General features: G+C 42.5%; 1 protein-coding gene across 2 annotated transcripts in view; it reads right to left on the minus strand.

Moving 5' to 3' along the window:
- Positions 1 to 14,617, minus strand: part of CFAP46 (cilia and flagella associated protein 46) — a 236,144-nt gene that overhangs the window by 138,968 nt on the left and 82,559 nt on the right. For both annotated transcript variants that reach the window (XM_056529249.1, XM_056529250.1), the window contains exons 25-32: positions 11,129 to 11,294; positions 8,327 to 8,414; positions 7,157 to 7,316; positions 6,810 to 6,993; positions 4,660 to 4,813; positions 4,311 to 4,573; positions 1,875 to 1,982; positions 1,466 to 1,627 (exon numbers count right to left, since the gene is read on the minus strand). In XM_056529249.1, the coding sequence (XP_056385224.1) occupies positions 1,466 to 1,627; positions 1,875 to 1,982; positions 4,311 to 4,573; positions 4,660 to 4,813; positions 6,810 to 6,993; positions 7,157 to 7,316; positions 8,327 to 8,414; positions 11,129 to 11,294 (1,285 nt within the window). The remainder of the gene's footprint in view (positions 1 to 1,465; positions 1,628 to 1,874; positions 1,983 to 4,310; positions 4,574 to 4,659; positions 4,814 to 6,809; positions 6,994 to 7,156; positions 7,317 to 8,326; positions 8,415 to 11,128; positions 11,295 to 14,617) is intronic.

Consider the following 14,617-nt stretch of genomic DNA (forward strand, 5'->3'; position numbering starts at 1 on the left):
CTGAAACATCACCAAGGCCCAAGGAACCGGAAGAGCCGCCTGAAAAGAAGGCACGCCATGGCATCCTAGGACAGAGTCCAAGCCAAGGAAATCAACCACTCATAGACCCCAGAGGTCTGAGTGGACCAGAGCACGCTAAAGAAAAAAATCCTGCCGGAACGGGAACAGAGGGGGAAATAAATGAAAACCCATCTAGGACTCCCAGGGTCTGGGCAAAGGAAGGATGACTCCAGAAGACTTTGGTGTCGGTGCAGGACAACCGACACAGACAAAAGGGAAAGGAAGAAAACACCCCTTCCACGGAGAATGTACAAACTCCTCCAACAGAGGAGAGTGCCAAGGCTGCATGAGCAGCAGTAGATAACCAAAAAACAGAAAGAGAGCCAGGCTGCAATAGTGGACAGTAAGCACACAAGCCTAGACAGTAAAAAGCACTGTTGAATGCTCTCAGCAAAAAACAAAGGGCCCCACCAGATGGTTCACCTAAATAGTGGAAACAGTGAGAGTGCATCCTCTTGGTGGCAGAAAAGACTCAACAAAATTGTCCCTCCAGAGGAGGGAAAACAATGGTGGTCGAGATGAAAACTCAAGTACAGACCTATGCCAAGCACCCTGAACCCTGTACCCCCTGTGGAAAGGGGATTGGCAAAGCGTGCCAGGTGCAGTAGGAGCAGGGAAAAAGCTGCCCCACAGCCACGGGACAAGTACTGGGTAGACGGAGCCACGTTGCACGCTGCAGAGGTCGGCCACGCCCCTCGTGACATCACGGCCACACCCCATCAATGCAAGTCTATAGGAGGGGGTGTGGTTGTGATATCACTGGGGGGCATGGTCGATCCCTGCAGCAGGAAAACAGCGTTTGGAAGATTTACTTCCGAACGCTGGCCAGTGGAGTACCCCTCTAATGTGAATTATTCTCTGTATGCAAGAAAACCTAGGACAGAAAGTTCACTCAAGCTGCAAAGATAACATATAAATCATCCAGACATACAATAATAAATGTCTGCATTACATGAGAAGAATCAAACAATCTCAGCCATATATAACAGGGTCGTACCTTGATATGCCTGTAAACTACATCATAAGTCTTCATCATTAAATACCACAGAAGTAATAGACACATTCCATGGTCTATGATGATGGATTGCCATTTACCAGCCACTCTTCTAAGAGAATGAACTTCTGTCAATTTAAGTAATGACTATACACAAGATACAATGACTATTCAAGCTGTAATGTATTACATCTTACTTTATGATTCTGCTTCCCTTTCCTACATTTTGTAGTACTGTGTCATAGAAATGTAACCAAACATAACAAGGAACATGGGGACATCATAAACAAAGATGTGCAAAATGGCCATCAGGATGGTAAAGAACCTCAAGCTTCAATCCAGGCCAAGATGAGCTACAGTATATCACCTGTCATGCCTGTACTTAGCTACTGGTCAGGATGGCTTACTTACTGGTTTTACAATAGTGCTCCTGTTTATGACTTGGCTGGATGTATCTTGTCTAAAGGCATCTCTGATATCATCAGGACAGTCATAGACGGCCCACTCCTCTGCCGTAGAAGGTACAGTGTCTATTGGTGCTTTCCTCTTGGGCTTTTCCTTGATCACAACAGACTGTATAATAATAAAAAATATATATAGAGCTGAACTTTTAGAATTGAATAACATAACTGTAACACATGAATATAAATATATTAAGACATACTGCACTAACAAAGCAGACAATTTATGATATGTTATAAAAGGTGCACTGGCAGGAAAGACTTAAGCTGTACATAGAGTACATTAGTAAGTGACTGTGTGTACTGTTGTTGGCTTCAGATGAGCACGACCCGCTGTTTCCATGCCTGAGATTGTTTACCTCGCTTGCTTCCTTTTTCCCCTTTCGACTTGAGGCCGATTGTGGATTCTGAAGTGCAGGGTTTTTCTGTAATGATTTAATAACGTTTCCTGCCGCAGGCAATGACACCTGTTGTAAAAAGTCAAGTCAGATATCTTGACAAACAATGAATAAAGGCAGCCTACATTATTGATGTTGCTGTCACATCAGAATGAGTTTCTATACAAACAATGGTCACCCTTACCCTTCTTCATATATCATAAAGGTGTGATCCACCTCAGTAGTGGAAATGTTAAGGAATAGATTACATAACACAAATCTTATCAGTCAGAACATCATGTAATAATATTTTAAATCGACACTAAAAGGATATTTTCCATACAAAAATATTTCAACTTTAAGGCTGGAATTGGCATAAAAGCAATAAGAATGTAACTGTATTTACCCCTAAAACAATTGCCATTCTAATGGTGCCATACTAAGATTTCTCTTGCTGGCAGTGCTGCAATGACTTCTCCCTAAGCACGATGCTGCAGGAAATCAATGGCCTCAGCAGTCACATGAAGTACAGACATACATAGTCACATAGTATGGTTGAAAAACAACACAAGTTCAGTTCAACAAGGAAGATGAGAAGGGGTATGGGTAGATAAAGAAGAGAGGTATCGGTGAAGAAAAGGGAGGGGTATAAATAGGTGAAGGGGAGGGGTATGGGTGGATGAAGGGGAAGGATATGGGTGGATCAAGGGAAGGTGTATGGATGGATGAAGGGGAAGGGTATGGGTGGATGAAGGGGAAGGGTACGGGTGGATGAAGGGGAAGAGTATGGGTGGATGAAGGGGAAGAGTATGGATGGATGGAGAGGAAGAATATGGATGGATGAAGGGGAAGAGTATGGATGGATGAAGTGGAAGGGTATGGGTGGATGAAGGGAAGGTGTATGAGTGGATGAAGGGGAGGGGTATGGGTGGATGAAGGAAAGGAGTATGTGTGGATGAATGTAGGGGTTATGGGTGGAAGAAGGGGAGGGGTATGGGTGGATGAAGGCAAGGAATATGGGTGAATGAAGGGGAGGGGTATGGGTGGATAAAGGGAAGGGTAACAGGTGGATGAAGGGGAGGAGTATGGATGGATGAAGGAAAGGGTATGGATGGATGGATGAAGAGAAATGGGTGAAAGAAGGGAAAGTGTATGGGGGGATGAAGGGGAGGGGTATTGTGGATGAAGGGGAAGTGTTGGGGGGGTGAAGGGGGAAGATATGGTTGGATGAAAGGGAGGGGTATGGGTGGATGAAGGGGAGAGGTATGGGTGGATAAAGGGGAGGGGAGTGGGTGGATGAAGGGGAGGGGACTGGGTGGATGAAGGGAAGGGAAATGGGTAGATGAAGGGAAGGGGAATGGGTAGATGAAGGGGAGGAGTATGAGTGGATGAAGAAGGGGTATGAGTGGATTAAGGGAAGGGAAATGGGTGGACGAAGGGAAAGTTTATGGGTGGATGAAGGGAAGGGGTATAGATGGATGAAAGGGAGGGGTATGGATGGAAGAAAGGATGGGGTATGGATGGAAGAAAGGATGGGGTATGGATGGAAGAAAAGGGAGGGGTATGGGTTGATGAAGGGGAAGGGTATGGGTTGATGAAGGGGAAGGGTATGGGTTGATGAAGGGGAAGGGTATGGGTTGATGAAGAGAAGGGGTATGGGTGGATGAACAGAAGGGGTATGGGTGGATGAACAGAAGGGGTATGGGCAGAAGAAGGGGAGCAGTATGGATGGATGAAGGGAAAGGGGAGCAGTATGGATGGATGAAGGGAAGGGGTTTGGGTGGCCAAAGGGAAAGTGTATGGATGGATGAAGGGAAGGCGTATGGATTGATAAAGAGCAGGGGTATGGGTGGAAGAAGGGGAGGGGTATGGGTGGATGAAGGGAAGGGGTATGGATAAATGAAGGGAAGACGTATGGGCAAGGACTCCCTGCTATAGTACACAATATTGCATGCATTGTCGCTCACATAACACACACCAGGCCAGGTGGGAGAGGACGACAGTTAGCGGATGTATCATGCATACAACATTGTTGCTCCCCTCACAGACACTGTACATTTTTGTTCTCCTTTCCAGTCCAGCAAATGGAGTAAGCGGCAAAGAACACAGTACAGTGTGTGCATGAACACTTGTCTGGATCACACCCAAAGATGCATTGCAATATCATGATGTCATGCAGACATGCTTATGATGGTGGGTGCTAAATCTATACATAAAGGAAGTGAAGACTGAGGCCAGCAACTAGCTGCAGCATCACATATACAGATACAGATGCCTCATTAAAGCACTTCTGGTGGGGACACCGAAAATACAGTGGGGCTGGGACGTGGTGAGTTCATAGCAGAGTAACATTTCTGTTTTTTTTGCCAGTTTCAGCCGTCAGACAATAAAAAAGATCCATATATAGTAAACCCATACCTGCCAGATGCGCATTACACATGCATATGCCATCAGACAGGACTGCTCATGTGAACCACGGCCACCAATCACCGCCATTAACATGAATGCTCGAGCTAAGGCCTCCAGCTGCCTCACATTTCTCAAGTCTTCCAAAGAGTTGCAGGTACTTGCAGAATCCTCCCCTGCCCCTGCCTTGCCACTGTCTACAGTTAGATCTTCATCCAGCTCTTTATTTTGAAAAGATTTCTTCTTAGTTCTTGGTTTAACCTTCTGGCTTTTTCCTGTTTAAGGATATAGAAAAATAAGAAGAGTTCACATAATGTAATGTGAAGCTGGGAAGGCAAGCCACAAAAAACACCTACTGTACCTTCCTCCAAACTAGGTGTGAACTTCATATGGAGTAAAATATCGACTGCCCAGTCCAGCAGGTTAACAGCAGAGCTCACAGGAAACTGCTTGCAGTACAACCACTCTGCCAACTCCAGTAAGTACTCCACTTTCTGCCAATTGTTTTCTGGTTTCTTTGAAGGCAAGGCAAAGAACAATGTTTTATTTACAGTCATGGCCGTAAATGTTGGCACCTCTGAAATTTTTGAAGAAAATTAAGTATTTCTCACAGAAAAGGATTACAGTAACATGTTTTGCTCTAAACATGTTTATTCCCTTTGTGTCTATTGGAACTAAACAAAAAAAGGGAGGAAAAAAAGAAAATTGGACATAATGTCACACCAAACTCCAAAAATGGGCTGGACAAAATGATTGGCACCCTTTCAAAATTGTTTAAAAATAAGATTGTTTTAAGCATGATATGCTCCTTTAAACTCACCTGGGGCAAGTTATAGGTGTGGGCAATATAAAAATCACACCTGAAAGCAGAAAAAAAGGAGAGACATTCACTTAGTCTTTGCATTGTGGGTCTGTGTGTGCCACACTAAGTATGGACAACAGAAAGAGGAGAAGAGAACTGTCTGAGGACTTGAGAGACAAAATTGTTGAAAAATATAAACAATCTCAAATTTACAAGTCCATCTCCAGAGATCTAGATTTGCCTTTGCCCACAGTGCAAAACATAATCAAGAAGTTTGCAACCCATGGCACTGTAGCTAATCTCCCTGGGCGTGGACGGAAGAGAAAAATTGATGAAACGCATGATAGTCCAGATGGTGGCTAAGCAGCCCCAAACAAATTCCAAAGATATTCAAGCAGTCCTTCAGGCAGCGCCAAACAAGTTCCAAAGATATTCAAGCTGCCCTGCAGGCTCAGTGAGCATCAGTGTCAACGCAAACTACCCATCGACATTTAAATGAAATGAAACGCTATGGCAGGAGACCGCGGAAGATCCCATTGCTGACACAGAGACATAAAAAAATCAAGACTACATTTTGCCAAAATGAACTTGAGTAAGCCAAAATTCTTCTGGGAAAACGTCTTGTGGACAGATGAGACCAAGATTGAGCTTTTTGGTAAAGCACATCATTCTACTGTTTACCGAAAACGGAATGAGGCCTACAAAGAAAAGAACACAGTAACTACAATTAAATATGGTGGAGGCTCAATGATGTTTTGGGGTTGTCTTTCTGCAACTGACACTGAGTGCCTTGAATGTGTGCAAGGCATCATGAAATCTGAGGATTACCAACGGATTTTGGGTCGCACTGTACAGCCCAGTGTCAGAAAGCTGGGTTTTCGTCCTAGATCTTGGGTCCTCCAGCAGGACAATGACCCTAAACATACGTCAAAAAAGCACGCAGAAATGGATGGCAACAAAGAGCTGGAGAGTTCTGAAGTGGCCAGCAATGAGTCCAGATATAAATCCCATTGAACATCTGTGGAGAGATCTTAAAATTGCTGTTGGGAAAAGGCGCCCTTCCAATAAGTGAGACCTCGAGAAGTTTGCAAAGGAAGAGTGGTCCAACATTCCAGCTGAGAGGTGTAAGAAGCTTATTGTTGGTTATAGGAAGCCACTTATTTCAGTTATTTTTTCCAAAGGGTGTGAAACCAAATATTAAGTTAAGGGTGCCAATAATTTTGTCCAGCCCATTTTTGGAGTTTGGTGTGACATTATGTCCAATTTGCTTTTTTTCCTCCTTTTTTGGTTTAGTTCCAAGACACACAAAGGGAATAAACATTTGTATAGAAGAATATGTGTTACTGCAATCCTTTTCTGTGAGAAATACTTAATTTTCTTGAAAAATTTCAGGGGTGCCAACATGTACGGCCATGACTGTATGAAAGGGAACCTGTCATCACAATCATGCTGCCTAAACCACAAGTCATTGGGGGGGAGGGGGATAACCAGTGGCTTCTGCTCACCTCTCTAGCCTATATTAATAGATCTCTCCCTGTTTGGGTATAGGAGATATATCAATTAAAGCTAGCAGGGTGTGGAGAAGTCAACAAGGACCATCCCAATGACTCATTGCTCAGGTGACCTTACAATACAACACAAACCCTACCATTTGACACCACCATAATAGATTTAGTATTATTCAGAATTTAATGACATGGCATACATACGTGCAGGGCATCGATTGCATTCATGTAACAGGCCAGCTGATCACTGGTGTTCTTGCAGGAGAGAGCCACGTGATGCCAAATGTATGACACATAGTCTTCACTTTCATCCTTAAACTTCTGGATATCCATAAAGAAGTTCTGACCCAGGCGTGCCTTCGCCAGAACACGATGTTTGAAAAGTACGCTGCAAATAAATAAAAAACATGAAACTAGATAAATGTAGAAAAAACAATAATACTTCAAGGTTCAGAAGGTTGAGTTGCAATCTTGGGATAACCATATTGACAGAGAAGATTTTAGGGATACTGTCCCTTTTAGATCATAGAAAATAAGGTAGTCACACTTACAGCCTGTGTCTTGTACGGGGCAGGATGCTGATAGCTTCATCCAGTACTTTCAGGCCCGACTGCCAGTCTTTCTTATCCGCAAAAATGTTGAACAGTAACTCATATAGTGCGGCTTTCAAGCTGAGCTCCTGATTATATGGATCTGATTCACTGGAAGTGCCTGCAATGAATGCATATGCCTGTTATTAGCCACAATAACAACTCCTAAGACCAGCCTGAATAATGGACATATGATGCAAGAAGGTGAAAAGCTTTACAGAAACATTTCTATAAAACTATATAAACACAGCCTGAGTGCAAGGTGTCTAACATCAACCAGCTCTGTAATGTCATTACAGAAGAGTTGGAGAGGACTCCAGTGGCCACCTGTGAAGTTCTGGTGAACTCCATGCCCAAGAAGCTTAAAGGGGTACTCCACTGGCCAGCGTTCGGAAGTAAATCTTCTGAACGCTGTTTTCGTGCTGCAGGGGTCGGGCACGCGCCTAGCGACGTCACGGCAACGCCAACCACAATGCAAGTCTATCGGAGGAGGCGTGACGGCCCCTCCCATAGACTTGCATTGAGGCAGCGTGGCCGTGATGTCATGAGGGGCATGGTCGACCCCCGCAGCGAGAAAACAGCATTCGGAACGTTTACTTCCGAACGCTGGCCAGTGGAGTACCCCTTTAAGGCAGTGCTGGAAAATAATGGCACCCATACAAAATTATTGCCACTTTGGACTCAATTTAGATGTTTCTACTTAAGGTGCCCTCACTTTTGTTTCCAAGGTTTAGCCATTAATGGCTGTGTGTTGAGTTATTTTGAGGGGACACAACATTGAAGACTGTAATTCAGACTGTGCACTCACTACTACAAGTTATGGAGTGGTCTTCTACATTGGTATCACCGCATAACTAAGCAGATTTTCCATTTAAGACTGTAGGAAAGTTGGGTAAAGACTAATAATGGCATGTAGAATAAAAACTTCTACAAATAACAATGAAATCTACATCTGGACATAAAGAGAGAGCTGTCATACTAACATTAATCAGACAGTACTGTCAGAACTAGTGCGCAAGAAGCTTTTTGTGGGTGTCAAATGAAAATCTGCATAAGACATATTTGACAATAATTGACAGAACGTCTTATTATTATTATTTTTTTAAATAAAGTTACTAATTCATGGCTTACCTTGGAGATTTTCTGGGTCATGAACTGTACGGCTTTGAACATCCATGGAGGGCCACAGGTGAAATAACATGGTATCATTTTCTGACCTCTAGCAATGGAAAATGTATTATTAATGCTGTGAACTTCTGGACATCCCATAGGCGTACCTGCGGGGTAATCTGCTCGTGATCTTTATCTCAGTTTATTCAGTAACAGAACCATCGTTAATCACAAGCATAACTGATGACAGGACTGTGAGATGTGAACGCGGCTCAACTCTCACAAGGCTTGTCCTGCTCTTTATTTAATGCAAGGTTTAAATTATTTCATTGACATGTAAGAACATCAATGTTTATTACAGCAGCCTTACATTTATGAGGTTCACTTTAACATTGCTATGCAGTCAGCTGCCAAAAAACAACAGACCGTAAAAGTGTGTAAAACCAGAAGGAGAGGGCTAGAAAAGACCTGTGGAGAAAAAGGGGGATCACAACAGTCACACTGTATAGCATTATGTTTAACCCATTAACAACTACGGGTTTTTCCATTATCACACTTTCGTTTTTTCCTCACCTCCTTCTAAAAATCATAACGCTTTCAATTGTACACCTACAGACTCATATGAGGGCTTATTTTTTGTGCCACCAATTGTAATTTGGAACAATCATCATGAATCAATCATTTCACCACAAAATTTACGGCAAACCCAGAAAAAATTTACCATATTTTTTGCCGTATAAGATGCACTTTTTCTTCCCCAAAACTGGGGGGGAAAAGTTGGTGCGTCTTATACGGCGAATACACACCTATCGCAGCGGTCCCTGCGGCAATCAACGGCCGGGACCCGTGGCTAATACAGGACATCACCGATCGCGGTGATGCCCTGTATTAACCCTTCAGACGCGGCGATCAAAGCTGACCGCCACGTCTGAAGCGAAAATAACACTAACCCGGCTGTTCAGTTGGGCTGTTCGGGACCGCCGCGGTGAAATCGCGGCATCCCGAACAGCTTACAGGACCCCGGGAGGGACCTTACCTGCCTCCTCGGTGTCTGTTCCGTGCCAGGATCTGCTGCATGGCCGCCGCTCTCCGTCGTCATCACGTCGTTACACACGCCGTCCCGTCATCCAATAGGAGCGGCGTGCGTAGCGACGACATGGCGGCGACGGAGAGCGAGGATACCGGGCAGCAGAGACGTTCCGGAGCGACGGGGACACCCCTGGGACGTGGCGACAGCGATGGAGGGCGATGGAGTACTACCTCCTATACCAGTGGTCTTCAACCTGCGGACCTCCAGATGTTGCAAAACTACAACTCCCAGCATGCCCGGACAGCCAACGGCTGTCCGTGCATGCTGGGAGTTGTAGTTTTGCAACATCTGAAGGTCCGCAGGTTGAAGATCACTGTCCTATACTTTACATTGTGTTTGGTTCAAATCTTTATTTTCTAGATTTTTATCCTATAAAATTAGGTGCGTCTTATATGCCGGAGCGTCTTATATGACGAAAAATACAGTATTTGTGGGGAAAAACTGGAGAAAAAAAAAACGCAATTTTTTTATTTTTGGGGGGTTCCAATTCTACGCAGTGCACTTTTTGGTTGAAATGAAACCATATATTTATTCTGTAGGTCCATACGCTTACAATGATACCCAATTTATATAGGTTTTTCTTTATTTTACTACTTAAAAAAAAAATTATAACTACATGCACCAAAATTAGTATGTTTAAAATTGACCTCTTCTTACCCCTATAACTTTTTTATTTTTCCATATATGGGGTGGTATGAGGGCTCATTTTTTGCGCCATGATCTGAAGTTTTCATGGGTGTCCTTTTTGTTTTAATGGGACTTTTTGATAGTTTTTTATAATTTTTTAAGGGTATTCAAATTGACCAAAAATACGCAATTTTGGACAATTTTTTTAATGTATACGCCATTGACCGCGCAGTTTAATTAACGTTATATTTTTATATTTCAGACATTTACGCAATATTTATTATGTTTTTATATTTTATATGGAATTTGGGAAAAGGGGGTGTTTTAAACTTTTAATAAGGAAGGGGTTAATGTGTGTGTTTTTTTTTTTTTTTATCAAACTTTTTTTTTTTTTTACATCATTAGATTCCTCAAACAGATCAATATAGTTCCATAGAACCACATTGATCTGTGTGATCTGCGCTCCATTGATAAAGCTTGGTCCTGCCAGGCTTTATCAATGTGAGAGCCGGGACCAGCAGCCCTCTGGGTACCTCAGAAGTGGATTGCCCCCTCGCGATCACGCTGCGTGGGGCTATCCACCTCACTGGCCCGGTGACTCATGGCCCGGTTCCCGACCAAAGTTCTAACCACAATTACTCTGAAACGGCACAGCTCTTCAGAGTCCATCATAGATCACTGTGATAAAGGTCCCTTTAACTATTTCATGCTGCTCGTGGTCTAGTAATGTAATATGTCTGTGGGTCTAAAGAAAAATGTTTGGTTTTGGTATTTTAGATGAAAGTTTGAGGCATTCACCCAAATGTTCTGGTGATTATACAATGACAGATCCTAAGCAGACCATCTGCACTACAAAGACCTGGCCTTGATTGCTTGATGTAGTTCATTTATTTTGGGAACCATTTTGTCCCTGTTCTCAGGATCAGTAAGAGTCCCAGTGTTCAGACCCCCACCAAACAGTTTGGATAGGAGATTTCTTCATATTGGAATGCCAGAAGTTTTTTGCTGCACAAACAATGCAGTGCCTTTTGGTTTAAAACCAAGCCATGACACAGGGTTTAGTGTCTGGTTGGCGTACTCCTCAGCTTCTCCCCTAAACTCTGTACCTTTTTCTGTTTGACCTCCGCATCCGCCAGGGCCTTGATAACACAAATGACAGAATCCTTCAGGGGTCCCCGTTCTTTGGCAGAATTTGTCAGTGGAGAACAAGCATACCAGAAATGTTTAGCAGCCTGTAATGTTAATGAAGGGCTTCCAGCTTCACCACCAAACCTAACAGAGAGGAGTAATGCAAATTATTCACTTATTGCATAAACTAGTTGGTAAACATATTACAGATCTATTATTGGTGATTTAAAGGGTACCTCCAATTATAAAGAGAAACTATCATAGTGCAGGAGTGTGCACTGGCCGCAGCCAATGACGTAGGCTGTTTAAATATATGAGACAAAGGAAGGAATTTTTTTAACATGTGTGCACCTGCTAAACTGCATGCGCTGTGTAATTTATTTAGCACATTGACTTGCGCCAAAATTATCATCCAATTTTGTACTCACTTTATTTTGTCTACACTGGCTTCGTCATTTCTTGTTGTGCACTTTCAGGGGCTGTAGTTAGCAGATGCACTGGTTGGTGCGCCGAATTTATAAATTGTGTAAAAACTATTTTTGCGCATATGTACTCCAGTGACAGGCTGGCGTGGGAATAGGTTTGAGCTTTTTTTGCACTATCCAAGGGCTTTCTGTCATTTGCACAAATTTATTAAGTGACGTGCGCAACATAATAAATTTTGCGTCACAACCTGCGGCACAGCAGGTTATGCATTGCACAAAAATCGGTGCTAATGATAAGTTCCCCCCAAAGTGTCCTGCTCCATCTTTTAGGCTCCTGTATTAAGCAGTGTAGCCAGCACTGTAGTATGTAATGTGATTATACAGCATTTTTTCCCAACCAGATTGCCTCCAGCTGTTGCAAAACTGCAACTCCCAGCATACCCGGAAAGCCGAAGGCATGCCATTAGTGTAGTGTTTACTAACTAGGGTGCCTACAGCTGTTGCAAAACTACAATGGCTGTTTGGGCATGTTGGGAAGTGTAGTTTTACAACAGCTGGAGGCACACTTGTTGAGAAACATTGCCTTATAGCAATGACCTGCAACCTGTAACTGTTTAGCTGTTGCAAAACTACAACTCACAGCATGCCCGGACAGCCGTTGGCTGTCCGGGCATGCTGGGAGTTGAAGTTTTGCAACAGCTGGAGGCACACTGGTTGGGGAGCACTGTTCTACAGCATTGGCAACCCAAGTGCCTAAAGATATCTATGAACCTTTAATAGCTGTTGTTAGCTGAATATTCATGTATTTGGAATGTGGGGGGGTATGCTGCTGCTCGACTCCTCTGGCGGTTTATCGTCTAAGAACAAAAAGATCGGGCAGTTGAAATCCAATGGCCCTCATTTACTATTGCAAACCCGACATGTTGTGTCAGGTTGTGTGCCAGAAATTCTGTCTGCGCCAGAATGTGCACCAGAATTTGCATCAGAATTGAAAAAAAAAAAAAAAAAAACAGGCTAAATCTCCATTTTACTGAGAAAACCCAAAAAAGGGGCATGGCCATCTGGGAAAGGGGGGCATGGCCATCAAAAAGGGCCATGTTCCCATCATTTTTACAAAAAATCTACATATTTACTATGGTTTCCACAGAAAGTTTGGTGGATTTAAGCTGAGGAAAACCCTACAGATCAGAGCAGGTGTAAAACAAAAAGAAAAAAAGAAAAATGTAGGGAAAAGTCTAAAATGTAGGGAAACCTTAGTAAATACCATGGGGAAAAAATTGTAGGGAATTATAATCCACAAACAAACCTACACAACACTCTTAGTAGATCAGGGCCAATATGTCCAATCCATCATCTTTTGGGGGAAATCAGTAAGGCCCCCATACACATTAGATGCTCAATAGGCCCAGCCAAAATTGATGGTTTGGCTGCCACAAGTATGGGGGCCGTAAAAGACAGCAAAATGGTCTGTCTCCTTTTACACAGATAAGAGCACTATAATCGCTTCTCTATATCACTGAAGGTCAGATAAATCACAACTGCTAAGGAAAAATCCAGTAATAGGACAGAGCAAGTTTAATGCCAGTTGAGGAGATATTAGTCATTGATTTTGAGATATATCTGTATTACAGGTGCCATAAAAGATAATTGAGCACCCCTGGTATTTCAGCTTTATAATATAAAAGTCCCTTAGTGAGGATTTTATACAGTAGATCACTGCAGGAGGATTGTGCTATCTATAATCTCTATGTACACAGCTTCTATGGACATCTGCAATGTTTTCAGCAAAGCCATAAAGTGTGCTGCAGCACATAGGATCCTGATGTCAGCAGGTATATTAAAACATAAGTGCGGTAGCATGGTGGTTCAGTGCTCAGCACTGTTTTCCGGTACTGCATGGGGTACTAGGTTCAAATCCCACAAAGGACATTGGCCCTCATTTACTAAAAGTGGAGTGTTTATTGTGGAGTGTTTTCTATATCACTCCATTTTTTTTCCAGGCTTATTTACTAATCTGTGGCACGTGTGGGTTATTTTTCTGTTGCATGTTTTTTTTTGTCTCGCACTAGTCAATTGTGTCGCACAAACTTCAAACAAGTAAAACAAACATTTTTTTGGACCTTAAAGACCATTTATAAATAAAAATGTATTTGTGTCAGAAGGTTTTGGACAAGTTTGTTTATAAACAGTTTCATTAATTAAAATTATTCAGGCGTTATAATGTAAAAAAAATATATATATATATAAGAAAATTATCACCCAAACATTAAATATTTTATTCATAAAAGTGTGTAACTGTACAAAATGTTTTCCGGTTATAAAACAAGTTACTTTCACATAAGATACAATGGCAAACAGTCCCTTGTTACAAATCACTCCATTTTTGGAATTTTCACTCGGCCTCTCGGCTGTCGGTTATTGTGTGAGGCAAACTCACACTTTTTCTCGAGTGATTTTGGAAGTATTTTTTGTTTTTTGTCGGTAAAATGCCCATTTTTGCATAAAACACGCCCATTTCAGAGTGAAAAAAAACCCACTCCGAGTGTTTTCTAAACTGTCGGTTGTGCGACTAAAATTTGGTCGCATAATTAGTCGCACAGACGTTGCGAGTAAAATTTTGGCGCAATAACCGAGAAAGAGTCGGTTGGACTTTAGTAAATGAGGGCCAATATATGCAAAGGAATCTGTATGTTCTCCCTTTGTGTGGTTTTCCCTCCACAAAACATACTGAAAAGTGAATTTAGATCCTGAGCCCCAAAGGGGATGGGGACTTATTTTAGTGATGTAAAAACACTACGGAAAATGTTGACGTAACATAATACAGAATTATTATTATTATAAGTAAACCTTATCTGCTTATTTCTAGAACATATATAGGGTTCATATTTGATCAAAGAGGGGAAGTAATGTGCCTTCAGATATGCACATTCACCCAAAATGCTGTACAAATGTGATAGGTACATAGATCTAAATTCCCCCCAACATTATCAACTGCAGCTCCAGAGATGCAGCTCTTTTTTTTTTTTTTGGGGGGGGGGGGGG

The sequence above is a fragment of the Hyla sarda genome, chromosome 7 (genome assembly GCF_029499605.1).
Source record: "Hyla sarda isolate aHylSar1 chromosome 7, aHylSar1.hap1, whole genome shotgun sequence".
Lineage (NCBI taxonomy): Eukaryota > Metazoa > Chordata > Amphibia > Anura > Hylidae > Hyla > Hyla sarda.